At 34.5% G+C, this 27,842-nt stretch overlaps 2 protein-coding genes across 5 annotated transcripts; both read right to left on the bottom strand.

Annotated features, from left to right (window-relative positions):
* Positions 1–626: 626 nt before the first annotated feature.
* LOC138329547 (uncharacterized) lies at positions 627–6,676 on the bottom strand. Its single transcript, XM_069276616.1, has one exon. It carries the CDS (start codon positions 6,569–6,571, stop codon positions 5,399–5,401), a length of 1,173 nt encoding a protein of 390 aa, XP_069132717.1. The 5' UTR covers positions 6,572–6,676; the 3' UTR covers positions 627–5,398.
* A 2,001-nt stretch (positions 6,677–8,677) lies between these two features.
* LOC138329545 (dynein axonemal intermediate chain 7 homolog) lies at positions 8,678–27,842 on the bottom strand. Of its 4 annotated transcripts, none has more exons than XM_069276615.1 (20): positions 27,733–27,842; positions 27,281–27,325; positions 26,721–26,808; positions 25,122–25,213; positions 24,742–24,846; positions 24,170–24,310; positions 23,611–23,691; positions 23,129–23,298; positions 22,587–22,741; positions 19,805–19,914; positions 16,874–16,997; positions 16,595–16,738; positions 15,911–16,073; positions 15,557–15,663; positions 14,979–15,145; positions 14,214–14,303; positions 13,683–13,754; positions 10,074–10,226; positions 9,605–9,706; positions 8,678–9,239 (listed from the first exon to the last, which is right to left on the bottom strand). In XM_069276615.1, the coding sequence occupies exons 2-20, from the start codon at positions 27,281–27,283 to the stop codon at positions 9,102–9,104; spliced, it is 2,205 nt and encodes a 734-aa protein (XP_069132716.1). In that variant the 5' UTR covers positions 27,284–27,325; positions 27,733–27,842; the 3' UTR covers positions 8,678–9,101. The 4 variants fall into 4 exon arrangements, with proteins under 4 accessions (XP_069132716.1, XP_069132715.1, XP_069132713.1 ...); XM_069276614.1 differs by lacking the exon at positions 27,733–27,842 and adding an exon at positions 27,457–27,582 and having other exon boundaries at positions 27,281–27,365; XM_069276612.1 differs by lacking the exon at positions 27,733–27,842 and adding an exon at positions 27,457–27,475.

Raw genomic sequence — 27,842 nt, 5'->3', positions numbered from 1 at the left:
TAAAGTGATTAAGACCAACTTCCAATATAATCAGCTGACCAAAACGGAATATCTGTTACGGAAATAAAATTTCTTTCTTCTCTTATGGGTGAAATAGGGGTTTTTGGGACAAGGATTGAGTGTGAATATATGAATAAAAAATAAAAATAAAATTCGGCTCCTTTATTCCCACGAATTGCACTTATTAACATTGCATAAGTAATAGTTACTGAAACATCTGGCTGCGCCTTTTAAGGCCTTGCCTTCAGTCATATTAGAATCGTATGTCTCAACTCAAGTGGAAGATTTTGGCATGTTAACCGAGGTTTGCAGAGTGTTGGTAAAATTATCTTGCAAGAGGGTGAACATGTCCCTGTCCATATGACAACCCCATGTTCGATTATTTTCTCTGACACTTTTAGTAGAAGCATTTTCATCGCGTCCCCATCACAAGCACGCCATACTCCGTCAAAAATTGATGACGACGTCAACAATGGTTGGCGCTTGTATTGATGACGTGCGAGTGGGCATGAACTGTCTTCCCTATGATATCGTTTTCGTACCAACAGCGGGGTAACTCTGTCAAGTATGGAGCATGATTTACCCATGGTAAAACAAAAATGATAATTAAGATAAGAAAACATTGGTAATTTTCTACAAATGCGTTTTATTTCCAAACCATATTAGGTTTATACAAGGTTAAAGTGGAAAAATCTCATCAAGACAGTTATTACGAAATACCAACAGATTCTTAAACAAAATATAACATAAAACTAAAAAAATAAACATCAACAAAAATACATCTATCTACAATACTTCTGGCCCTATGACTAAGTATTTTTGGCCTTGGTCACGTGTTCTTTGTCAATTTAGGTCGAAATCTACGAATGGTAATTTTGAACGTGTATGATTTGATTACACCAGAATTTATGGATCAGCAATATAAAAAATCATATTATAACCTAAAGAAATATTCTAAATTTGATAATATATTATTTTTACAGGTACTTCTATCAACAATTATTCGGATCACATTTTTTGTCTGGAATTTTAACAGATTCCAATGTGATTTCTAAATGAAGCATAAAAAATTCCCATTGAAAAGACAATGCAGCAGTCTGGCCACCAGATTTTAAGTTTTTATAAGACTTTCTCAGCAGAGGTCTTTATTAGATAATCTCCCCCTTTGAAACTTCTAGAATAATACATATAGTAGAGATAATAATAAATAAGCCAAATGTAAGTGCATTGTTTTTTAATATTCTAGATAGAGACTGGTGGCCAGTCTGGTCATATGGGATAAAATATAACCAGGTTTTTAATGGCTTGTTTACAAATTCAAATTCATTTCTAATATAATAAACAAAGTATAAAAGTAAAAAAATGAGCATTGGCATTATAAGATACATATATAGTGTAAGTAAACCACAACAAAATGGGATGAAATTAAAACTCAATGTATAGGATAAGATAAATCTATAGTAGGTATAGTGTTCCGAGGTTTACTGTTCAGGACTTATTCATAAAGGTTTATTTCTGCGACTCTTTGTAAGTTTTGAAAACACAAATTAAGCGACAGAATTTGACAGGAAAGAATCGCGAGGTATTATTTTTCGCAAATTAGTGCGAATCCGCAAATTTAGCAAACTAAGAACCTCCGTAAATATTAGCAGAATTAGATAAAAAAAATCCAATTAATATTACAGTTTCTATTCATGCTTCATTATTTACTCCACAAAACATTTCCCGAAGGAAAATATAATAACCCAATTTTTTTATTATATATTTCCCCCTTTTTTCTAAATAAAATATATCACTACAGACTTATTTGCCACAAAATGATATGACCCTGAATACATAACATACATATTATTATTATATTAAATACATAAAAGAAATATTTGAGGAGCACTGTTACATGGATACTAGTGAGTTTACTGCGTGAAAAAGGTCCAATATATCAGCACGTATCCATTAATTAAATAAAAGAATTGAATCAAGTTTGTATCGATTCATCATACTGTAAACCTAATTATTTTCGCGTGCGATTACATATCCGGATTATTGAATTCGCGAAAATTCATGAAACACAGGTACATTAGAACCTCACGAGTCAAAATGACGAAATAAAATTACCGCAAAAAAGTTGTTACGCATGAAAACGCGATATTAAGTTGTCGCGAACATAAGTTAGTTTGCAGTGATTTTATCATTAAAACAATTATATACAAATTACAAAAAAATATCAAAATAATACTTAATATCAAAATATTTATCATACCTCAAAATGCAGAGTAAGAAATTAAAACGTAACTGATAGGATAAAAAAGTTTTTTAAAAATATATTTAAACGTTGAGTTTAAATATCGAAGGCACTCTCAGAAATATTTTGTAGAAAATTTAAAACATCTTCGGGGGAATGAACTAAATTAAATACATGACATATTTAAAATAAAATTTTAAAAAAAGTTTCAGAGAATATCCACAAAAATACCAGAAATTAGTATCACATTTCATCTTCAACCATGCATGACACAAATGTTAAATAAATGTAATGAATAAGTAGTCATCTTTAGAATTATAAACTTATTAAAGACACACTGACGATTAAAGAATTATTAGCACAAGCAGAAATTATTTTTAAGACAGTCGATAAGGGATATGATAAGTATTAAATGCATGCTTCCGATTTTCTTAACTTTCAAAACCGAATGAACTCGCATTCGCTGAAACATATCTCTGAATGCCAATTTTCTGTATGGTAATTATGAGGTCAATGTCAACAATTAAATCTAACCGATGATACGTAATGAATCATAATGCACTAATTTTGATATTAAAAAAAAATCCAAATAAATATTACACAAAACTATACTTTAGATGACCTTTTTCAATTGAAAAGGATACATTTTTTAACTTAAACGAAACATTGGAAATATCAGCGTAAACATGTTACATTTTGGTCGAGCAGAACTAAAAATATACATATTGATGATAAGTATTTCACACATAGATAACATACATATTTCACAGCATCAAAAAAATCATTTCTTTCAACGAAGTGTGACATCGAAATGACATGAATTTTAGATTATATATCTATATAAGCTTGTGTATTTGAGATGTCAGTAAGTTTGCTTTTTGTGGTAGAACGTAATTATTGCTATAACAGTCAAATTTTAATTGACACAAATAATATGATTTAGTTTTCTAAGGTAAATGATTTTTTTTAAAATCTATTTCACAAACAAATAAGAAAAAATATTCATTTGTCATAATAAAAAGCAAACATCTCACTATAACCTAAAATGTACAATGTTCAGTTTCAATATTTCTAAAAAGGCACATAACAGAATGTCACTTAAATACACATGTATGTACATGTACTGCCTAGCTAACAAAATTAAGATAACCTTTCAAAGTCTTTTAAGCAGTTAAGTGACAAAAGACACTGTGTTGAACACTTGTAAAAAGATTAAACAGTGTATAATTAACTTATCATTATTTCATTTTGAAAAAAAATATCGTTCAAAAATGACCTCATTTGATGAACACTGTCAGAATATATTATACAATATTCTAGTACTTCCGGTTTAAACTATCAAAACGAGACTAAAGCACACCCTTTTTTAACTAAATAAAACATATTCATGTCGCAAATTGTAATATAATTATATGCAATTTGATTGCCTAACATAATAGGGGTACTTCATACTACGATAAAGAAATACTGAAAACGTAATCCGAACGTGATTGCCATGTGACCTAATTAAACTACTCCAGCTCTTATTGGTTTCTTGTCCAACAAGACAACAAGATGGTCAGGAGAAACAGAAATCTGTCGAACAACTGAGTTAGTATCCTTTTCATACACGTGTTCTTTTGGAGAAATGAGTTTCTTTTCGTCTCCCGATGATTCGTTCATAGCATCAGACTCTGCGTCAGCGGTGTCGGAGAGTGAACTAAATTGTTCTCCCCTTAAGAGATTATCTCCCGATTCGTCTCGAATTTCACCACCTTCTACATCCGTAACAGCAATTCCCTGATCCGAACATACTTTAACGTTTTCTATCTCGATATCGGCTACGGTCCAATTCTCCTGGTATTTTCTGATGAGATCGTTTAAGACTTCCCGGAAATGAAGGTTTTCAATGTCAACTCCACTGTCCACAGGGGCTTGTAAATATTTTCTAAATAGCCAAGGAATCAAACCACCGGCGATGGCTGTCAAAGTTTGATTCGTACCAATTGTATCGGTTTCCTCGCTGAACGACAGAGCAGTGACCATAATGAAGAAAAGGAAGAAAAATACCCTTAAGATACTGTTAATGACGTCCAAGAAATTCTGTCCGAGTGGTCCGGGAACACCTGCGCAGTCCATGACGCATGCGTCAGAGAAAAATAGCCTTGGTATGTATGGGGAGTCTTTTCTGTCAAGAAAGAACATCAATCGTTTAGTTTTCCATGATAGCGTTCCTTCCTCCTCGAGTACCAAGTTGAAGTTATCATTTGGTATGACACTGGCTTGTTCGGCATCAGGATCGCCTATTGGTATTTCGTCAACTAACTGGAACGCTGTGTTCTTCTGAAGATTTTCATTTAACATGGATACTTTGAGAATATCTCCCTTTGTCTTTTTCATTGCTTCGGCTAAGATAGTATTATTAAACTTAATGTAGCTATTTGTCACACCTTCAAATAGGTCACGAATGTAAAAGGCCAACATGAGATATAGAATCACATATTTTGTGGTGAATGCCGCATTCAGAAGTAGTCCAATCACGACATAGATAAAGATGTCAATGTAGAATGACATGCAATCTAGGACCACAAACAGAATCAATGGCATGGAACACAGTAAGATAATTATTAACAACATATCGGCAGGTGAAAATAATATGCTTCTCTCTTTGTCTTTTTCGTCACCACCATCCGACTTGTCTACTCCGTCGCTCTGGCCTAAAAAGATAGGATTTAGCCCTAAACCGTCAGATAGATATTTAGCAATATCCCGCATACATTTACTGCTAGAAAAGCAGCCGCACTTGTTGGACAGTACGAACGTAAATAGATAGATCGGGACAGAACATGTGAGGTTCACAGTGGGCAAAAGATAGAAGATGAAGTTAAAAACAACGAAAGGAAGGAAGAGAATGAAGTAAACCAGAGCCAGTAATTTTCCTAACACTTTGCTAGCACTAGTAACAGAGCGACATGCTTTGTAGATCGTCTTGAATGCCAATTTTATCCGTCTTTTACGAGAATCCCGAAGGCACTGTTTAAGAATTTCAACAACAATGTCTACCCGGCGTGTGCCCCTGATCTTGAAGAATTGCACAATTAGAAAGAGTCCGATGAGAACGAAGTATGTCAGGTACAACTCAAAGCGAGGGATGACGCTGACTCCGAAACTGCGATACTATATGAGTACAGTATTCATTTGAAGTTTTTCTAGGCTTCTAACGATATACCAGGCAGGTGCCGTGTAAGTAAAGAAAACAGCCAGCCGTATTATTACAGGGATATTGATCAGCGCGATTATCAAGAATAAATATGCTGTGTTCAAGATCTTCCCATATAAAATACGAATATAGTCCACACACGACTTCCCCTCGCTGAATTCGCGTCGCCTAAGCTCATATCGAGCAAGAGCGTCGTAAGGTATTACGAAACGTCCAAATGGATCATCATCCTTCCCAATCAAGTTACCTTTATCAACATAAAAATGGACCTTCGAGAGAGTACACTCATACTTTATGTTTTCATTCATTGTTTCTAATGTTTTCCGGAATTTAGGCATTTCCTCGAAATACTTCTGAGGGATTTCTAATTGCGAATTCTCCTTGTGTTCCTCCGACCGCTTGGTGACGTAGATAAGAAGAGAAGAGTCCATCTTATGTTGGAAGAAAACGGCGGTACTGTCATCACGGAACAGATCGTAAGGAATCAGCAGTGGGGCAAACATGAGAGCTGCCAATGGTAACCCAATGATGAATATAAAGAAAATGTCCATCCATTGATTACGTTTGAGCTCGTAGCAGGTGGTCTCGAAGGCGTCATCTTTTGAGCAACACACAAAATATACCTCAGTACCGGTTTCACCTTTTCTGAATCTGGCGTTGCATATTTCACCGCCTGACCAGGTGTTATTAGCATCGGAACCGTCAAGATTATTCAGAATAAGATCACTGACCTGTTCTGCGATATCCAAAGATGACTTCGTGTCTAAACAACCCTGTGGATTGTCGGATATTTGTATTTCCATATCGGACACACCATATCTCAGACTGGTCAGTGACAATATCTCGAAGTTCTGTCTGAGCCACAGTAGACCCTTACCGTGATTCCCTGTCACGTGCACCCAGGTCAGAGGCTGTGGGATGTCCACAGACGCGGGTAGCTCCCGGCTGGTATTGCTGAAGGAAAATAGCATAAACAACATCTTGTTGCCAATTTCCAACGCACTTTGCAAATCATCACTATTCTTGTTAGTGCTCAAACTGCAGGTTTGTCCCTTTGTCTGACCGAAGAGTGTGAGCAACACAAGCGATCCCAGCAAGGCTCCATTGAAAACAATCGTAGTCCCTCCCATGACAGCTTTGTATTCGGAGTCTGTACTCTTTCTCTTATACTCCTTGTATTATCTGGAAAGATATAAGTAACTTATACATATATGCTTATAAAAACGAAAGATATAAACTGCTGGTAGAATGTGAACAATTTGTGCCCAACGTAGTTGATGGACAAAATTAAAATAAAATATTATAAACATTAACAAAGGTTAAAGGAAATATGATCACACAATTTACACGATATAGCTGACAGAGAAGTGACCCAATTTTACAAAATTTAGGTTCAGCATACATTGTGGATCCCATTATTGTCCCTAGTCAATTTTAAAAGTAGGTAAGAGTGACATAATTTTGCAATTCAACTTGAACATGCATTATGGATTTTCAGTTCAGAACGTTTAACGCCCCATGTTCAAGCCAGCTTTCAATTTTCATTGCTCTGTAACTTTTTTATCTAAAAATTAGGTCACAGTGACTTGATGGTAGCTATTATAATCGGTCGCTTTGCCTGCCATGTTGTTCGCATTTCACATGGTTATAAATAATCTGTTCACTTTGACTGGCTGGCCGAAACGATTTACGTGTGTTGATTTGTTACTTGTTGTTGATGATTTCATGAGTGTAAGGGGTACCAGTGGGGAAATGATTGCAAACAAATCATCATTAGTTAAACCCAGAGAAGTCCGAATTTTTTTTCTGGTTGTCGGACATTATTCTGAGAAATCACACAAGGCGGCGCTACACATACTGAATAGTTTATTAAACATTTTCTTGAGCGAGTGGAGGATCTATATATAGCCTAACTAGTGAAACAAAGTTAGACTTTACTTCGGGGATATTTGTGGAACTGTATGCGCTAAAGTAAAGTACAGTTTTAACCGAGATGTTATGCTTATGTTATGTACATGTATATCAGTACAGTGTATTTTAGACGGAAAACTTGTTAGCATTAGGAAAAGGCCCACTACACCTTCTGAACAACTTTATTAAAATAAACAAAAAGTTAATTTTCAAAGCGCAGGTCGTATTATGTTTCCCGACGTCGTGTTAGTTGAATATTTGTGCGCCAGACGGCAAAACTTCAACTTCGTTAATGTTGTAACCTCATCTTTAGCCATTATTATCAATTTTATTAAGTTAAAATTGTTTTTAAGAGACCTTTATTTCTTTTCATTTTTTTTTTTGTTTCGGAAAGTTAGCCTAGTGGCCCTTTCATGAATATCATGAAGTTAATTATCTTTTACATTGAATGTGAAAGCATTTAAATTATCATTCTTCAAAAATGAATTGTCATAAGAACTATGGCAGCTAACTGTGAACAGAACAATTCGTCAAGCTTTCCTATTATTGCTTCCTAATAAATAATGCTGTATGGTAGCCTTCTTAGCTTTTTGGGAAGCTAATACTTGTTTGTCATTAACTTTCGTTATTTCATCCTCATATTCATACCTCACCCACGATTAGGCCAAGATGGAACAAAAGTATTTAGTATGGTGGCTGATTACGGCCATCTCGTGTTGTTGTGTTGTCGCCTTGTCGAGTTGTCGCGGTCTCAAACTGCGACAACCCGAGATTTAACAGTTAAAATGTCGACTAGTCGCGTTTTCGAACCGCGACAAGTCGACAACACGACAAGACGACAAGTCGACAACACGACAAGTCGACATTTCAAACACGCTAATTAGCGCGTACAGAATCTCGTGTTGTCGCGGTAAAATGTCGACTTGTCGTGTTGTCGAGTTGTCGACTTGTCGCCTTCCTGTACACATGCGCAAACAATGGATAACACTCGCCATATTGGATTGCTAATGAAAATAATTGTGTGCATGTGTTTGTACATACCTAGATGAAGAAATTTGATAGCAATTTCTTTACCGAGAGTTGTCAAAGTATTTTTCTCTGAACTATGAATTTCAATAATTTGTTTATTATATGATAATTGTGTAATAATGGTCTGGTCACGCCGTCTGATTAGTACGCAGTAATCGTCATCTGTTAATTTTAAGGTCACTTGAACCGCTAAGGCCTAATAGTTCGAAGGCCCGTTAATCCGAAAATTAGAAAATATTGCAATTTTATGGTGGCATATTTCTGCCATCGATTTGCCGAAAACTTAGCGACTTACTGGCTAGTGTCAGAGTCACATATGATAGGCAGCCATGCTTCTTCTCATTTGGATACAAAATTGTGAATGTTTCCCATATCATAAAGGGAGACAATCCAAAATTAGAAATCTTGTTTCCCATATCATAAAGAGAGACAATCCAAAATTAGTAATCTTGTTTCCCATATCATAAAGAGAGACAATCCAAAATTAGAAATCTTGTTTCCCATATCATAAAGAGAGACAATCCAAAATTAATAATCTGTCTTCATTTCGTATTGTTCATATGCAACACTTCTTTTCCACAATTCTATAACATAGTTGGTCAAAATGAAAGTCATCATCTCATGAAAAGGAGGTTTGAATGGTGATGGAAACAGGTCACCTTTTTCTTCTGCAGAAAACAGTTGGCGACCATTTATGATGTCCAGTGAATTTTACAGGCTTCATGCAAAGGTTAAAAGTTTAGTAGACTTGAGTATCTGCGTGACACAGTCTACAAACTGGAAGCTTGTGTCTGTAATCCTGTCTTTGGCCGTCGGTGTGGCTAGGTCCATGACCAGATGGTACAAGTTAGATTTAAACTGGAAATAAAAACAGATTCAGGTCAGACAGGTGTTAAACAGGGGAAAGTATGGTGAAATTTACAGAAAGCAAATATCTTCAAATACAGGTTGTCACAAAATAGATAATCATCTAAAATATTAATTAAATTATCAAATATGTTCTTGGACCATTTGTATGTAATACTCATATTACATGTAATTTGATATAAAATAAAAACAATACTTAAAAACATGTGATTAAATTTAGCATTTTTGTAGTACATTTTGTAATTAGAAATCCCAGCAAAGTATTTCAATTACAGGTATTGAAGAACATAAAGATATTTATAATAGTGTTAGATCTTTATTATGATTCAGTTTCTGATGTCTGTTGTTCGACTTACCACGGTTCCGTCAGCCATCTCTTCATTGTAGGTCTCGTCAAAGTCACTTAGGTTGAGTTTCATTGATCTCCTTTTGGTCATAAGGTATACACCCCAGTCCTCCTGTTAATCACAGAGTTATTAAAAATTACGACATCATGGCAATCCATCAACATATTGGAGTGTTAAAATCAAAGAAGTCAAAGGCTATTTCTATGGCATCTGCTTTTTCAATAATACTTTTGGTATTGTATGTAACTTAAAGCTGATTATCTCAGGAACTTTTTTAAGTATGAGGAGAAACAAATACCGTACTTTTGTTGATAAATTTTATATAGCAAACTAATATAAGCATACGAGGCACAATTTCTTTTTATTCTTTTTCAGTAATAATATCAAGTGGCATTTCAATTGACATTAGATAACTATTTAGATACCAATGACATGAAAATCATGTTCACCATCAGTGCTATCACACTGTGTGACTTACCTCCAGTAGGGGCTCGTCCTGGAGACACTCAGACACTTGGAAGAAGATCTTATCGCTCTCCTGAATCTCACCGTTCCACTTTGACCAAGAGTAGGCGAAGGAGGAGGCTGTCAGTGCCATCTGTTCGTACGCATTTTCTGCCACGATTGGGTGCTGTAGAGGCAGAGAATTAATGTTAATATTTCAATAAAGATATCTCCCTCTTATAAAATGTATGTATTGGTTTCATCATAAGTCAAAATTTCACAGCAAATGTCATTCAATATACAGTAGACCTACATATTTAGGCACAATCAAATTTGAGCGCAAGATTGAATTTGAAAAGGTTGGGGCAATGATAGGTTTACAAACAGCATTATGGTTATATGTATAAACATTTACAATGTACAGAAATACATTACTTATCAACTATAACTTATAACTAAGTGTTGGTGAAATCCAGTAAATACTTAAGGAATCTACCAAAGTTAGCTGGGATGTAAAATAAGTTTAAACTTGACTTCTTTATTTGCATTAAAAAACGACCTGCTTTCAAAACCTCACAAAACATGGCAATAAAACCTTTTTTCTATTTATAGCTTGAAATTGACTTTTCAGATGGAGATCAACATTAAAATCAAAATATCAAAAAATCAAAATCGCACTCAATAATATAAGCAAATTAACTTCAACAACTTTTTTTTCTGTGACTGCATGTTTCCATATCTTCAAAATCATAAAGCAAACAAAAAACACACACTGTGTATAATACCCACCACATGCTGTAGAAATCATTTAAAGATAATGTTAGTACAGTATTTATACTTCAATGAAACATACATATGTAATACCATAATAAACAGTAAAGGACATCACATATAGTTATCATATCTTCAATCTTACCAAAAATATGTAGCCTGATGGGAACTTTTTTGCCATTTTTCTGCTTGTAAAAGTCATAACACTCCTATCTACGTATACCTTTAGTTCACTTTTATCTTTATATCCCACCATACCAGATCTGAGATAAATCTATGGTAACATATTAAAATGATAAAATTTGGTGGATGGCCAGGAGAAGTGATACAACCCACACATCAATGTAATGATTGGTGGATGGACAGGAGAAGTGATACAACCCACACATCAATGTAATGATTGGTGGATGGACAGGAGAAGTGATACAACCCACACATCAATGTAATGATTGGTGGATGGACAGGAGAAGTGATACAACCCACACATCAATGTAATGATTGGTGGATGGACAGGAGAAGTGATACAACCCACACATCAATGTAATGATTGGTGGCTGCTATGTATAGATGTCAAGATATACCAGGTGATATCAAGATCACTTTGAAATGAATGTCTTCTCCACAGGTTGTTCTTGGTTAAAGGACACAGTAAGAAAAAAATGATACACAAAACTGTACCATGGACTCCTGTAGAATGTCATCCTTGGTCCCAGGTATAAACCGCCCACACATTTATCTACCCTAAGTGGCAAATCAAGCCTATGTATACCTATGGCAAGGGTATATAAATAAAAGTCAATGGGATTTACACCTGGGACTGAGGATGGTAGAAGTTCTTCATCAAATCAATGATAACTGATATACATATACATGCACTATAATTATTATAAAATATTGGAATAACTACAACTGTCGTCCAGGAGCCCAGCTTATACCCCAACCACTCCTGTTTGTAACAAAGTATAACTCTGAAACAAGAGGCCCATGGGCCTTAACGGTCATCTGACTATTAGTACAATACAACATAGTCGTTTAAAGATTTTAGCCTATTTGACCTCTGTGACCTTGATTGAAGGTCAAGGTAATTCATTTGAACCTTGGTAGCCCTTCATCCAAGCATGCTACATGCCCAATATCAGTAGCCTTGGCCTTCTAGTTCTTGAAAAGAAGTCATTTAAAGATTTTAGCCTATTTGACCCCTGTGACCTTAAATGAAGGTCAAGGTCATTTATTTGAACAAACTTGGTATCCCTTCATCCCAGCATGCTACATGCCCAATATCAGTACCCTGGGCCTTCTGGTTCTTAAGAAGAAGTCATTTAAAGATTTTAGCCTATTTGACCCCTGTGACCTTGAATGAAGATCAAGGTCATTCATTTGAACAAACTTGGTAGCCCTTTATCCTAGCATGCCACAGCCTAATATCAGGTCTCTAGGCCTCTTAGTTATTCACAAGAATTTGTTTAAATGATTTTAGCCTATTTGACCCCTGTGACCTTGAATGAAGGTCAAGGTCATTTATTTGAACAAACTTGGTAGCCCTTCATCCCAGCATCCTACCGGCCAAATATCAGTACCCTGGGCCTTCTGGTTCTTGAGAAGAAGTCGTTTAAATATTTTAGCCTTTTTGACCCCCGTGACCTTGAATGAAGGTTAAGGTCATTCATTTGAACAAACTTGGTAGCCCTTCATCCAAGCATGTCACAGGCCCAATATCAGTACCCTGGGCCTTCTGGTTCTTGAGAAGAAGTCGTTTAAAGATTTTAGCCTATTTGACCCTCGTGACCTTGAATGAAGGTCAAGGTCATTTATTTGAACAAACTTGGTAGCCCTTCATCCCAGCATGCCACAGGCCTAATATCAGGTCTCTAGGCCTCTTAGTCATTCACAAGAAGTTGTTTAAAGGATTTTAGCCTATTTGACCCCTGTGACCTTGAATGAAGGTCAAAGTCATTTATTTGAACAAACTTGGTAGCCCTTCATCCCAGCATCCTACAGGCCAAATATCAGTACCCTGGGCCTTCTGGTTCTTGAGAAGAAGTTGTTTAAAGATCTAAGCCTTTTTGACCCTCGTGACCTTGAATGAAGGTCAAGGTCATTTATTTGAACAAAGTTGGTAGCCCTTTATCCCAGCATGCCACAGGCCTAATATCAGGTCTCTAGGCCTCTTAGTTATTCACAAAAAGTTGTTTAAAGGATTTTAGCCTATTTGACCCCTGTGACCTTGAATGAAGGTCAAGGTCATTTATTTGAACAAACTTGGTATCCCTTCATCCCAGCATCCTACAGGCCAAATATCAGTACCCTGGGCCTTCTGGTTTTTGAGAAGAAGTTGTTTAAAGATTTTAGCCTTGTTGACCCCTGTGACCTTGAATGAAGGTCAAGGTCATTCATTTGAACAAACTTGGTAGCCCTCCATCCCAGCAACCTACAGGCCAAATATGAGTACCCTGGGCCTTCCGGTTATTGAGAAGAAGTCGTTTGAATAAAAAGTTTACGCACGGCGCACGGCGGACGGCGGACGGCGGACGGCGCACGGCGCACGGCGCACGGCGCACGACGACGTACGGTGCATGATGACAATAGGTCATCCTGACCCTTCGGGTCAGATGACCTAAAAAGGTGAAGGACAGACAGACAGACTGATAAAGAGCATTTTATGTACATTTAAACTGTATAAGGATTATTGCTGCCAAGTTTTGTTGAAAATCCAGTCAACTCCCTCTAACTTTGTTGTGGGGGGAGGGGGTATAATTACTTTCATTATAAATGTGCACCTACTGTGTACTTAATTATGAAGAACCCTTCTCGTCAATGTAACACCACAAGTAATTAACTATTACATACTGTTACAGTACATCTTGTAACTTACCTTATTCTGAATGCTGACATATTTTGAAGAATCCACTGCTGGGAACACATTTATTCCTGCTTGTTTCAACATCTACAGAATGAAATATATCAAGTGTTGCAGACTGTGGTCAAAGACAAAAATCTCAAGGATTTACGGGGTATAGGAAGACCACATGAAATGTGAAAAGAAAATTGTTATGAAACAGTGGTCAATGTATTAAATTTTTTAGAAAATTTTGAAAAGTTAAAAACTTTGTTAAGAAGAAATCAAAGAAACACTGTACACTGTCATTTATTTAATGTATTTAAAGCAAATTTGAGTCATAGTTTGATGTTTGGTGAACACTTTCAAGAGTAAGTCATTTTCAGATGCTACAATACCTGTACCACCTAGAATCTTTAGTTAGAGGATACATTTTTATGTTATTGAAATGTTTTGTTTTTTAATATCATTTTAAATTGTCTTTTTCTAATAAATGGCCAATATCAGTTCAAACATATTAGGTTTTTATTATACCTTTGCTCTAACAAGCTTCCTCTGAAGACTTACCTTTACAAGTTCCTTAGGGGTGACCCATACATTCCTTATCTTGTCTAGCTCAGGGCGGTCATCAGGTTTGCTTAGACAACATACAGAATCCTAAAAAGTTGAATGTAACATATAAATTAATCAAACAGAAATGCGATACATATTATAAATTGTAACAATGACGAAGGACAATCTGTGTCAAAAGAATAAATAATTCTGTTTCATTATTTCAAAATCTCCACAGACAGGGGAATTAACAGGTGCTAATCAAGCAAGAACAGTAACGTGATAAAACATCCAAAATTTTGTTGTGGGAGCCTCTTAATTCAGATTATCATGCATTTGACACAGAAATAAAATATGATTTTTTTTTTTGTATTTGATTTATCTTTACAGCAAAATATAACCATACCGAGCATGTTTAAAAAGGAATATCTTTGACACTCTGTCTAAATATAGTAATGTGGGCACCTTAATTTCTATCTCTTAATTCAGCAGTGGCAGAAAGCTATAATGGTACTTTGGTTTGGACTACATTTTACCATTGTGATAATGAAGTAATGTAGATACCTTTATGTCAATTTGTAATAGAGTGCATGATTTGTCATAAACATAATCACTGTCTCTGCCAGGGATTTTGAACTCTGGACCTCTGAGTTACTAGTCTGATGCTCAACTGATTAAGCTAAAGAGAATTTCTCTGTAACCGAGTGGTATATTGTGGCTAGTATTCACCAGGGTTACAAACCTGTTTCTACAATGGGGTAAATGAAGTGTGGTTTATACCTTAATTTCAATTTCAATCTCTACAATGGCGGCGATGATGGTCAGAACAGCGGCGTTGGTGCCGTGGGGCCGGAGTTCCCAGGACTGGAAAGGCATGTTTAGGTGTGAATCCTGCATCAACGCAAACGTCCCAAAGTAGGCGGTCTTGAAAAAGAACTCCCTCTTGTCTGCAAAACATTAATGAATATTGTATGATGGAAATTTACACGATGTGGAAATTTACTTATGGAGAAAATTTATGAAAGGTGGAAATCTACGCTAATTATACAAAGGCATTTTTACTACAAAAAATTCCGAATATTATTTTTTTGTAGAAATGTATAAACTTGATTACAAAAAGCAAGCAAGTGTAATAAGCATGAAAACAGCAGCAGCACAAAATGTTTACATAGTGTGCAAATCACTACTGATAAGCACTTGTGAATATATATTCACAATTATTCACGTACAGCAAATAAAAAATAAGACTAATATAGCTTCATTTTCCATGCTACAAAACAGGCTCTATTTGTCAGTAAAGTGAAATCGAAATATATTTGAACAAAACAACAGAATAATAAAATATCATGTATACAAACCTTCATCATATTTCATGTCTGAGAATCCATCTTGCTTCCAGTGTTTCTTTGTGTAGTCCCATCTGGCAATCAACGGCTCCTCAGAGAACAGCACTTCTGACGGGAGTCTGGGACAGAAAACAGTATCATTAGTTGAGTCTCTCAACGTAGCTAATATTATATAGCTAGTTTGAAGGAATTCTCAGCTAATGCTGATTTCTTTATCAAATTCCATTGAGACTATTGAAATTATATATAGTATACATGGTGTTTAGTAATTACAAAATATCTCAGAAACAAAAGTGATGAAGGAAGACAATCTTATGCCCCATTCCCTGTCACTAAATCACTTAGGCATACAGCAGTCATACATACTTCATGGTAACACCGATCGGTGGTTTTTCGTCACGCTTGGTGTCCTGAGTCTGTTCTTTCTCCTTCTTCTCCTGAGTGGGCGTGTCACCCTCCGCAGGAGCGGGTGGGGCCAGAGCGATGTCTGCTATGTAGTCCATGTACTGAATCTCAGGTGGGTCTACCACTGCAATGCAATGACAGTTTATCTGGGTAAATTCTAGGGGAACTTTCTATCATTGTGGATGAGAAACATCCAAATGTACTTCACTAGAAAAGAAAGCTAACTACCCTCCCCCATCCCACCTACACACGTTCAATAGTATAATCAATTTCCTTGCGTTATTCTGATGTTCTATACACATTCATGATGGAACAGAATTGAGCAATATTTATTTCCCTTTAATGTCATACTTTGTGATAGGGGGCGCAGTATACGGGTGTGTGGCATATGTACATGCTTGACATGTAGCACTGTACATGTAACGGTCATTCAGAGTGAATACTCTATATGTTTTAAAAGTTGACAAGATTTTTCAATTAAATTCCAATCAAAACTACAAAAGTCCCAAAATTTATGTGTGGTTTCTATGATTCTTATCTAATCATGCTAGGTTTAAACAGAAATGTACGGGGATCAGCGAGTGTTCTGGTTTCCTTCAACATCCATTACAACCACTGTATTGCTATAGAATGCTAAACACATACATAATGTAGTTGTCCATGAGGCCATGTTTTTGGGCTGGGGTGGCAGGTGCATCAAATCAAAGTGTAACACTCCTCCTACGATATCATTGGCTCGCAGATCAACAATGTCGTCATCCTCAGCAAAGTCCTCCCATTCCTGTGGCTCTGTAAAAAAATAAATAAATAAGGATTCCTCACCAAAACGATGCAATGAACTGGTCTGACCTGTTTTTGTTGTAGTAAATCAAAACAAATTCAGGCATAGAGAATGTTATAAATCCAAGTAACCTGGCTCCCTACCTGGTGTTGCTCTTTCCTCAAACTCTTCTATTTCTTCTTCCTTTTCTTCTTCTTCTTCTTTTTTCTCTTCTTCTTCTTCATCTTTTGGTCCATCTTCCAACTCCTTCAATGCAGCCATTAAATCCTGCAAGTTCAGAAAGTGAAATCATTTTAAAACTTGAATCATGAAAATGTAAGCTTCTGACAATTTTCTTTTTTTCAAGTTTTACTATTTTTTTTTAAAGATACAAATGTGTTCAATACTTATTAAAAAACAAAACACTTTTATCATTCAAGAAGTCATGTATTTAGTAAGAAAACATAAAATGATTGCTGTGACAGATATAACTGAGATGTAATCTGCAGTCATCAGTCTTAAATCAATCTAAAAACTTTTTTCAAATGATAGTTTCGTATTTTAACCAGGGTATGTTACGTCTAACTGGTAAAAGACACACAAACACACATGGTTAATTTAAAAATCAATGAAAACATAACAATTAAAATTGCCAACAAGTGATATAGAAGTATAATAAAAGCTATTTGAACAAACAGTGATTTTGAACATAAACATTAAATGTTCATTTGTAATATGTTGCCTTCAGTAGTTTGTAATAAAACTTTCCTTGAAATGTGATAAAAATCCAATACTACAGCAGTGGATGGGACAGAGCAGGGAAACACAAAGTACTTTTTTATTTATTAATTAATTCATTCATATTTCTTTGTGATTTTTATCTTTTTGTGAGTGAGTTTTAGTTTTGTTTTTATTTAAACATCGAAGTCACTATTTTTTAATTTCATCTGGGTATGAAAGAAATTTTGTTGGCAAATTGTGTGAATCCGCGTAGTTTATTTCATAACCCAATGAAATTAAAAAATAGTGACTTCACTGCTTATAATTAATTTTCCAGGCTACTTTATAAAATGAAATACGTTTACCCGTATGATTCCATTGATTTTTTCCAAGGGATTATTTTTTCCAAATCGATATGCAACCTCAATGTTTATATTTTGACATAACGATAACGTCGGGTTTCCGTGCTATTCTTGGAGTTTTTTTCTTTGTTGAATGAAAAAAATGAATGGGCCAATCAGAAAGCCAGAAACAAAGAGAAAATTAATTTCATTTAAATATAACACTGTATATGGTTATCTTGGATTGAATGTCTATACACAAAACTGAATTTAATTAAAACTAACAATTTTAAGAAACTTTTAACTTTAATGGTACAGGCATTATCTGGAAAACTATTTTCATGATGTGTATATAAGCAAACAAACTGAATCATCTAAAATAAACTTGAATATCTTCAGTGTGTTTTGTGAAAGCTAATGAGGTGAACATTCAATAAAGCTGAGCACAATTTTATCAGAGTATTCATGCACACATTCATGTATAATATTTATGGTAACCTAGACAAAGTGACACCTGGTCTATGAGTGTTTTTCCATGCTGTGTCTGAATTAAGAAATCACAGGCTTGATGCCGTGTTAGATAAATATGTAGTCATAAGGTTATATATACATATTCTAACTTCTGTGTTGGGAGTAGCTTTAAACTGGATTGGTAAAATGATATCATGCTGCACATACATTGTAAATTCTTCAGTAATTACAATGAAAAGCTGAAAACAATTGTTATAGCATAAAAGGCATAATACAGAAGTTATTTATTAACAAACTTATTGTCATGAGTGATTCCAGTGCAGACCCAGAAATATTTGCCAGTTACATGTTCATTGCCAGTTTTCACAGACCTGCTAACTTTTCATACAGAACTTCTTGGATAAATTTTCCTACAAAATTATCTCCCCTTGACGAAGGAGACTATCATTTATGTCACTATTACCAGCATGGTGGTAGGTTAATGTAAGTTGACAAATATTTCTGGCTTTACTGTAACATGCACCAACAATCAAAATCACAGGTAAACCTTCCCATGGATACTTACAGGTAAATATAAACAGGTGTGTGTAGGAGAGAAAGGTGATACAGGTAATTAGAGTGTGCAGAATATCACAGTAAGGTTACTCGGACAAAATCAACAGTTTGTTTACATATCTAACTTTATATAATATAAACAGGACCATTCACTCAATAAAATATCCTACCATTCACTCAATAAAGTATTCTACCATTTACTTTAATATCCTATCTTTAGATATTGGACTACTTATTATATCCGTATACATGTATTCAAAGATTTCCCTTTATTAAAAAAGGGTTTATCAAAATGTTCAGCTGCAATGGCATCACAATCTTTAATTTTCAAACTTTGTTATTTGTTACTATAAGTCCTAACACTTCCATCCAATATTGTCCAAAAACATTTTCTTCACAAATATCAATCACTAAACATTCCCAAAACCAAAATAATATGTACAAAGAAAGTTTCTATTGGAATCAATGCATAGAAGGATAATAAAAATATATGGGCTTGAATGTGTACAAATCTCTACAATCAGTGACTCAATGAAATAATTGTTAATTAAGTAGGTTAAGGTCACAGAAACAAGGTTTAAAAGGTCATTCTGAAATAAAGTATGTTAATTAATGCTCAGTGCTATTACATAAAAAAAATTTGAATTTATGAGACACTGCTGAAAGACAGGTAACATAAATTTCTTTGAAATGTCTATCAGTCTTATAAAACAAAACAAAGGGAAAAAACATGGAGAATTAATGATTTTTATAGATTTCAACAAACGTATCAATTCAAAATCCTTTTCTTTATCATGCTATGGTAGGAAGTTATAAAGCCAGTAAAACTAAAGGATGATACGACATAGAAAAGTAATGTTTAGTGAGTATGTGGTTGAGGAGAGATTTATAGGTAGACAAGAAATATTGAAAAGTTTATTTGAACTACAGCAATGATAACTAATTTGAGGTTCATATTTGTACTTTCAGATTGATCTACATTTCTATGATAAGATCGATGAAGCATACCGTCTCTTCACGCTCCACTGGTTCCTCCTCTTCTCCCTCCTTTTTCTCCTCCTCAGCTGGGGCCTGTTCCTCCACGACAGGGGCCTCCTCCTCTGGTACTACCTCAGGTTCTATATAAATATCGTCAATATAGTGTTATCAAAAACATTAGGTACATAGCAAAGTTATAGCAAGTGTAAGTATACTAGCTGCTATAACCTCAGGTTCTATGTAAATATCATCAATATAGTGTTATCAAAAACATTAGGTACATAGCAAAGTTATAGCAAGTGTAAGTATACTGCTATAACCTCAGGTTCTATATAAATATCATCAATATAGTGTTATCAAAAACATTAGGTATAATACTACATCACCTCAGGTTCTATTTAAATATCGTCAATATAGTGTTATCAAAAACATTAGGTATAATACTACATCACCTCAGGTTCTATTTAAATATCGTCAATATAGTGTTATCAAAAACATTAGGTATAATACTACATCACCTCAGGTTCTATGTAAATATCATCAATATAGTGTTATCAAAAACATTAGGTATAATACTACATCACCTCAGGTTCTATTTAAATATCATCAATATAGTGTTATCAAAAACATTAGGTATAATACTACATCACCTCAGGTTCTATTTAAATATCATCAATATAATGTTATCAAAAACATTAGGTATAATTCTACATCACCTCAGGTTCTATTTAAATATCGTCAATATAGTGTTATCAAAAACATTAGGTATAATACTACATCACCTCAGGTTCTATTTAAATATCGTCAATATAGTGTTATCAAAAACATTAGGTATAATACTACATCACCTCAGGTTCTATTTAAATATCATCAATATAGTGTTATCAAAAACATTAGGTATAATACTACATCACCTCAGGTTCTATTTAAATATCGTCAATATAGTGTTATCAAAAACATTAGGTATAATACTACATCACCTCAGGTTCTATGTAAATATCATCAATATAGTGTTATCAAAAACATTAGGTATAATACTACATCACCTCAGGTTCTATGTAAATATCATCAATATATAGTGTTATCAAAAACATTAGGTACATAGCAAAGTTATAGCAAGTGTAAGTATACTGCTATAACCTCAGGTTCTATATAAATATCATCAATATAGTGTTATCAAAAACATTAGGTATAATACTTCATCACCTCAGGTTCTATTTATTTAATATCGTCAATATAGTGTTATCAAAAACATTAGGTATAATACTACACATCACCTCAGGTTCTGTATAAATATCATCTCAATATAGTGTTTATCAAAAACATTAGGTATAATACAACATCACCTCAGGTTCTATATAAATATCGTCAATATAGTGTTATCAAAAACATTAGGTATAATATTACACCACCTCAGATTCTGTATAAATATCATCAATATAGTGTTATCAAAAACATTAGGTATAATACTTCATCACCTCAGGTTCTATTTAAATATCGTCAATATAGTGTTATCAAAAACATTAGGTATAATACTACATCACCTCAGGTTCTATTTAAATATCATCAATATAGTGTTATCAAAAACATTAGGTATAATACTACATCACCTCAGGTTCTATTTAAATATCATCAATATAATGTTATCAAAAACATTAGGTATAATACTACATCACCTCAGGTTCCATATACATGTCATCAGTATAGTGTTATCAAAAACATTAGGTATAATATTATACCACCTCAGATTCTGTATAAGTATCATCAATATAGTGTTATCAAAAACATTAGGTATAATACTTCATCACCTCAGGTTCTATTTAAATATCGTCAATATAGTGTTATCAAAAACATTAGGTATAATACTACATCACCTCAGGTTCTATTTAAATATCATCAATATAGTGTTATCAAAAACATTAGGTATAATACTACATCACCTCAGGTTCTATTTAAATATCATCAATATAGTGTTATCAAAAACATTAGGTATAATACTACATCACCTCAGGTTCTATATACATGTCATCAGTATAGTGTTATCAAAAACATTAGGTATAATACTACATCACCTCAGGTTCTATTTAAATATCATCAATATAGTGTTATCAAAAACATTAGGTATAATACTACATCACCTCAGGTTCTATTTAAATATCGTCAATATAGTGTTATCAAAAACATTAGGTATAATACTACATCACCTCAGGTTCTATATACATGTCATCAGTATAGTGTTATCAAAAACATTAGGTATAATATTATAACACCTCAGATTCTGTATAAGTATCATCAATCAGAACAAAAAACCATTATATATTATACTTAACCAGGTTCTGTAAAAATGCCAAAATAAATACGATTACAGTATATCACAGTTGCTATTTCAGAAAAACAGACATAATGTGAACACTGAATGTTATTGCTGTGTACTTGACAATTTGTAATTAATATCTTTTTGTAGGTATATTTAACCAAAGACTGGTGGAATTGTAGATTTCCTAACAGATTCTGTAACTGAAGCCCTGACCCTTACTGTAACACTTTCAAAAGTCTCCAAAACATACACTGGCAAGAAGTACAATCCAAGTTTTATCCCAGTTTTTTATATGGCACAACCAGACAACAACCAGTTAAGAGTGATGTGGTTTGATTACCAGTAGTCAGCTAACTAATGGTGTCTAACAATAAGTTACAAGTACAAGTAATACATCCATTATTATAACCAATATACATTTATTATATAATTGATACATCTGACAATCTTCCACTAACGATATGTCTTTATAAAGTACAGGTAATGTAAACACACCTGGCTGTTTCTTTGGTCTGGGGCGGAAACTTTTACAGGTTGGAGAGTAGTGGTCATACTTAGGGTCAAGGACACGGATACCACAGTCTGACAACGTCAACGGCCGAGGGATGTCAAAAGTGAAACCCTGCTTTGTAAACTCAAAGGATTTAATTCTGAAAAAAAAAAAATATAGATTGGTACCTCAAAATGGTGTCCATTGCAGAGGAATCACTATATAAAGTTTGAGTAAATCTAAGATATCCAGTACAATAAAACATGTTTAAAATGAATACACTTACATTACAAATTCATGGTTATAACACAGTAATTTTCATTACCCACCCAGGTTCCTATAAAATGTTTGTAATATGTAAATCACAAAATCTGGTCTCTAGAGACATGTTATAACCCTGTTCTACTGTACAACATATTTTGTATGAAATAAAAGATCTCATCCTCCTTCAACGCTGTATTTCAACCAAAACTTTGAGACATAGCCAAGTGATAAAAGTTAACTTAAATAGCAGTCTATATAATGTACAGAATATAATACCATATACCTGGGATTTTTACTCAAGTTGCCCCACACACTCAAACAGGTGTCTTCATTTTTTATGGCAAATTGTAGGTTAAATGTTTCAGGATCCGCTCGGACAGATGCTTCTTGTAAAAGTTTCATTGTCGCGAAATCAAGTTTTGTCTTCATCAGTGTTTGCAGATCTTCTTTGGTCTGTCAATCAGAAGTTCATTGTTATTACTGGCTTAAGCTTCAGGGTTTGCTGAAGCAAAATTAAGTAAAAATAAACTTTTAAAATACTAAAATGAGTTATATTTTTAAAAGTTAATTACGCTCCAATTTCCGTTATTGGATTTTAAGCTTCTACTCAAGCAATAGAGGACTTTTCTAGATAATAAAACAGGATACATCAGATATGATAAATTAAAACCCTTTATTGCTGTCAAAGGGATAACACTTGTAATTTTGAAATACAAGTGTAGATAGAATATATTTTACCTTAGCTTAGTCAAACTAATTTCTTACCTCATAATACCTTGCTACCTCATCCGGCAATAATTCTTCTGGAGGCGTGTCCTCCAGTAAAAAGTCAAGTTCATTGATCAACTGCAAAGAGAAAAATAATTGCCTTATTTTTGGTAACAACAACTTAAATATAAGTAATGGATAAGCTTAGAAACTAGTAGTATAAAAGAACAGGGTAAATACATACTCCTAAAATTCAAACTGAGCCAAAGAAGCATACTCTGTCAGCTGAGTGACAAGGACCATACTTAACACAGTTTCATACTAATAAAACTTTTATATATATACTGATCAAGTTTGCAATACTAATGCACCATAACAATTAATGAAATTACTGGTATTATGGCACACTTACAGAGATACCTGGTTATACACTTACTGAGTTATCTAGTTATACATTTACCTAGATATCTAGTTATACACTTACCGAGATATCTAGTTATGCATTTACCAAGATATCTAGTTATACACTTACCGAAATATCTAGTTATTCGTTTACCGAGATACCTAGATATACACATACGCATACGGAGATATCTAGTTACCTGTATACACTTACCGAGATATCTAGTTTACTGGCCTGTAGAACTGACTCTACGTCATCATGTTCTCGGTCTTCCATACGGAGGTTGATGTACGTGTTTATTTCTCCGGCAATAGTGGGATCTGGGGAACCGTCACATCTCATATATCTGGCCCACTGTCAACAGTTTATTTAAATATAATTGTAAAACACTAACTTCTTCTGTATTATTGTATTTCATTTCAAAACATTTACTGATAATACAAAAATTATAAACAGAATTACAAGATAAATCATGAAATAATAAAATATTAACAAATGGATGGGACAACAGGCAAAGCCTATACAAATTCTTTCCAAAAACTAGTAGAATATTATTGTATTATTGTATATTCATGTAAAATGCTGTCATCATATTTCTTTAGGTATCTTTCTCAAATCCACAAGTTACTCATAAATGATTATCGGGGTATTGTTTGCAATGAGGTTTGGATACATTGTAGTGAATGTGTTTTTTAATACACTAATGTATACATAAATGAAAACAAGAAATCTGTTATTTCGTTTTTAAAAAATTATGTATTTTTCTGAAAGTAAGACAAACAAACCTTGGCTTTCTTTCGTCTGTTATTGTGAAGTTCATTTAAAGCATCTCTGTTTCTTTCCGTGATCTGTGTTAACTCCTTCATCTCTATAGATCTGTTCTTTTTCTCCTGAAAATTACAATTATACTTCATGCATTAAAAATAAAGAATATCATATATATCTAAAAAACATTTAAAAGATATTACCTTTAAGGTTTTTTTTTTTAGCTTTACTAGTTATAATCATCATTAAATAAATCTACATGTATGCTCATCTTGCATGTTGTATGATTGAAGGGCCAGGAGAATTTCAGTGAAGGAGTCACTTTAACTTTGGATCTGTTGATTTTGGCAATATAAATGACAAAACGTTGAAAATTAGTTGTAGGTACAATTTGTCTGACCTCATTTTCCAACTTCTTCTTTTCTGCAGCTACTTGTTTTTCTTTTGCTTTTCTTTCTTTCTCCTCGACAGCGGCTTTTTCCCGAGCCTCCTCTGTAAAAAGTCAAAATAAAATTGCTCTGAATTCTGATATGCAGGTAGCTGAAATCTGTTTGCTCAATTTAAGTAACAAGAGGCCCAGAGGGCCTGTATCGCTCACCTGGTTTGTAATGCCAAGTAATGTTCTGAATACAGGTTCATTGTTTCTTTTCTGAAGGAATTTTAATATTAACCTCTAAATCCCCTATTGGGCCCCACCCCTCCTTCCCCAGGGGGTCAGAGCCAAAATTTATACAAGTTCTGTTCCCCTTCCCCCAAGGATGTTAATGGCCAAATTTGGTCACAATCCAAGCAAAACTCTAGGACAAGTAGCGATTTATAGGATTTACCTTTATTTCCCCTATTGGGCCCCACCCGTTCTGCCCCCAGGGGGCCAGAGCCAAAATTTATACAAGTTCTGTTTCCCTTCCAAAAAGGATTATTTATGGCCAAATTTGGTTACATTCCATGCAGAACTCTATGACTAGTAGCGATTTAAAGGATTTACCTTTATTTCCCCTATTGGGCGCCCCCCCTCTCCTGCCCCCGGAGGGTCAGAGCCAAAATTTCAAGCCACAAGTTCTGTTCTCCTACCCCCAAGGATGTTTATGGCCAAATTTGGTTACAATCCATGCAGAACTCTAGGACAAGTACCGATTTTTAGGATTTACTTATAATTCCCCTACTGGGCCCCGCCCTTCTGCCCCCCGGGACCAGAGCCAAAATTTATACAAACTCAGTTCATATTCTCCCAAGGATATTTCTGGCCAAATTTGGTTACATTCCATGCAGAACTCTGACTAGTAGCGATTTAAAGGATTTACCTCTATTTCCCCTATTGGGCCCCGCCCCTCTTGCCCTTGGGGGATCAGAGAGCCAAAATTTATACAAGTTCTGTTCCCTTTCCCCCAAGGATGTTTGTGGCTAATTTTGGTTACAATCCATGCAGAACTCTAGGACAAGTAGGGTTTTAAAGGATTTACCTCTATTTCCCCTATTGGACCCTGCCCCTCCTACCCCCGGGGGGTCAGAGCCAAAATTTATACAAGTTCTGTTCCCCCTCCCCCAAGGATGCTTGTGGCCAAATTTGGTTACAATCCATGCAAAACTCTATGACTAGTAGCGATTTAAAGGAAATGTTGACGGATAGACGGACGGACGGACGACGGACGACGGACGCCGCGCCATGACATAAGCTCACCGGCCCTTCGGGCCAGGTGAGCTAAAAATGGTCTGGTATATTTCAAGACAGCTGAAATAAGTTTACTTGAATACATAGCATATAGTAAGGAAAAGTGTTGTCAACAAAATACTTTGAATCAAACAGAATATTTGAATTAAAAAGAATCTTTGAGATATAAACAAGTTAAGTTACAAGGTTCAAATATTTCAAAACCAACGTTTCATATGACATAACTTATAAATTTCTAACACCACATAAAACAATCGTTAGCTTCATCCATTCAATAAACAATTCATTTCATAACCTCATCCTGTCCAGCTTATATGTAAAATTAGCTACCATCTTCTTGTGCTTTTCTTTCATCTTCTTCCTGCTGGAGTTTTTCTTTTTCTGCTTTTGACAGCTTAGGGGGTGCCTTCTTTGGAGGCTACAAAATTATATAAAGAAAACAATATCAAACATGTTTCGCTAGATAGGGATCCGTCAATATCTAAAAATATAAAAGTAAAATCAGGACATATATAACTAAATTTCATTTTGATTTGGAACAGTTAGAGTCTAATTTTGCAGCTTGTTCCTGGGCAAAATAAAACCTGGACTGAAAATATGTTACATATATATTCTGTTGTATGGTCCATGCATTTCGATAGATTTACATGTATGAATTTCCCCAATTTAGATAGTGCTGATCTAATCCGATCCGTAGGCCTTGTAATTTGACAGTATTTAAACACCGATGTTTTCAGTAAATCAGCCTGTTGTCTGTAGGGTAATTCGATTGAAATGTCGGAAAAGAGAGTCATTTTGCATACTGACTATATTTTCTGGTATGCCAATTTAGACAATAATTAGCACATAGCAAATAATTCATGCTACGATTGAGAATAAATGGTATTTACCATGATTGTTCTTTCAGTCGGTGCGCGGGGACCTTCTGTTGTTTTCTGTAGCAACCAACAATGGCGGCTATCGTAAAGTGGTTCTCTACCAAATTACGACATAACAAATCAAACTCAAATAAGTATAGTATAGAATCATAAAAAAGTAAAATATGACAAGCTAATCATTTGAATACTTTGCATATTGATACACTGCTTTGTTTGTATCGTTATGATTAGTTTTATAAGAAAAGGCGTTGAATAGATTACGAGTCCTACTAAAGACCTGAATGGACCTGAACGGGACCTGAAGGAGGACCTGAACGGGGTTTTAGAGTATTAAATGCATATTTATATACAATATCTCTTTATTTTATGCTAGAATATATATTAATACACATCTTGATGTCTTTTTTTTGTGAAAAAATTTTTTTGAAGACTTAATTATAAAGCTCGACAAAAAGGTCGCTTACCGTACCGATAATATGGCGGACCTGAACGGGACCTGAAGGAGGACCTGAACGGGGTTTTAGAGTATTGAATCGATATATATAAGTAACATCTCTTTGTTTTCCGTTTGAAT

The sequence above is a fragment of the Argopecten irradians genome, chromosome 8, assembly GCF_041381155.1.
Source record: "Argopecten irradians isolate NY chromosome 8, Ai_NY, whole genome shotgun sequence".
NCBI lineage: Eukaryota > Metazoa > Mollusca > Bivalvia > Pectinida > Pectinidae > Argopecten > Argopecten irradians.
The sequence above is the reverse complement of the archived record's forward strand: the minus strand, read 5'-3'. Positions and strand labels throughout refer to the sequence as shown.

What these genes read in the sequence shown, in the direction of transcription:
- LOC138329547 (XM_069276616.1), bottom strand. Translation starts at nt 6,571, where the DNA reads ATGGGAGGGACTACGATTGTTTTCAATGGAGCCTTGCTGGGATCGCTT.
- LOC138329545 (XM_069276615.1), bottom strand. An exon ending in AACTTGAGTAAAAATCCCAG is followed by an intron (nt 22,742 to 23,128) that starts GTATATGGTATT and finishes TTTTTTTTTCAG; the next exon opens with AATTAAATCCTTTGAGTTTA. An exon ending in CTCATGGACAACTACATTAT is followed by an intron (nt 16,074 to 16,594) that starts GTATGTGTTTAG and finishes ATTGCATTGCAG; the next exon opens with TGGTAGACCCACCTGAGATT.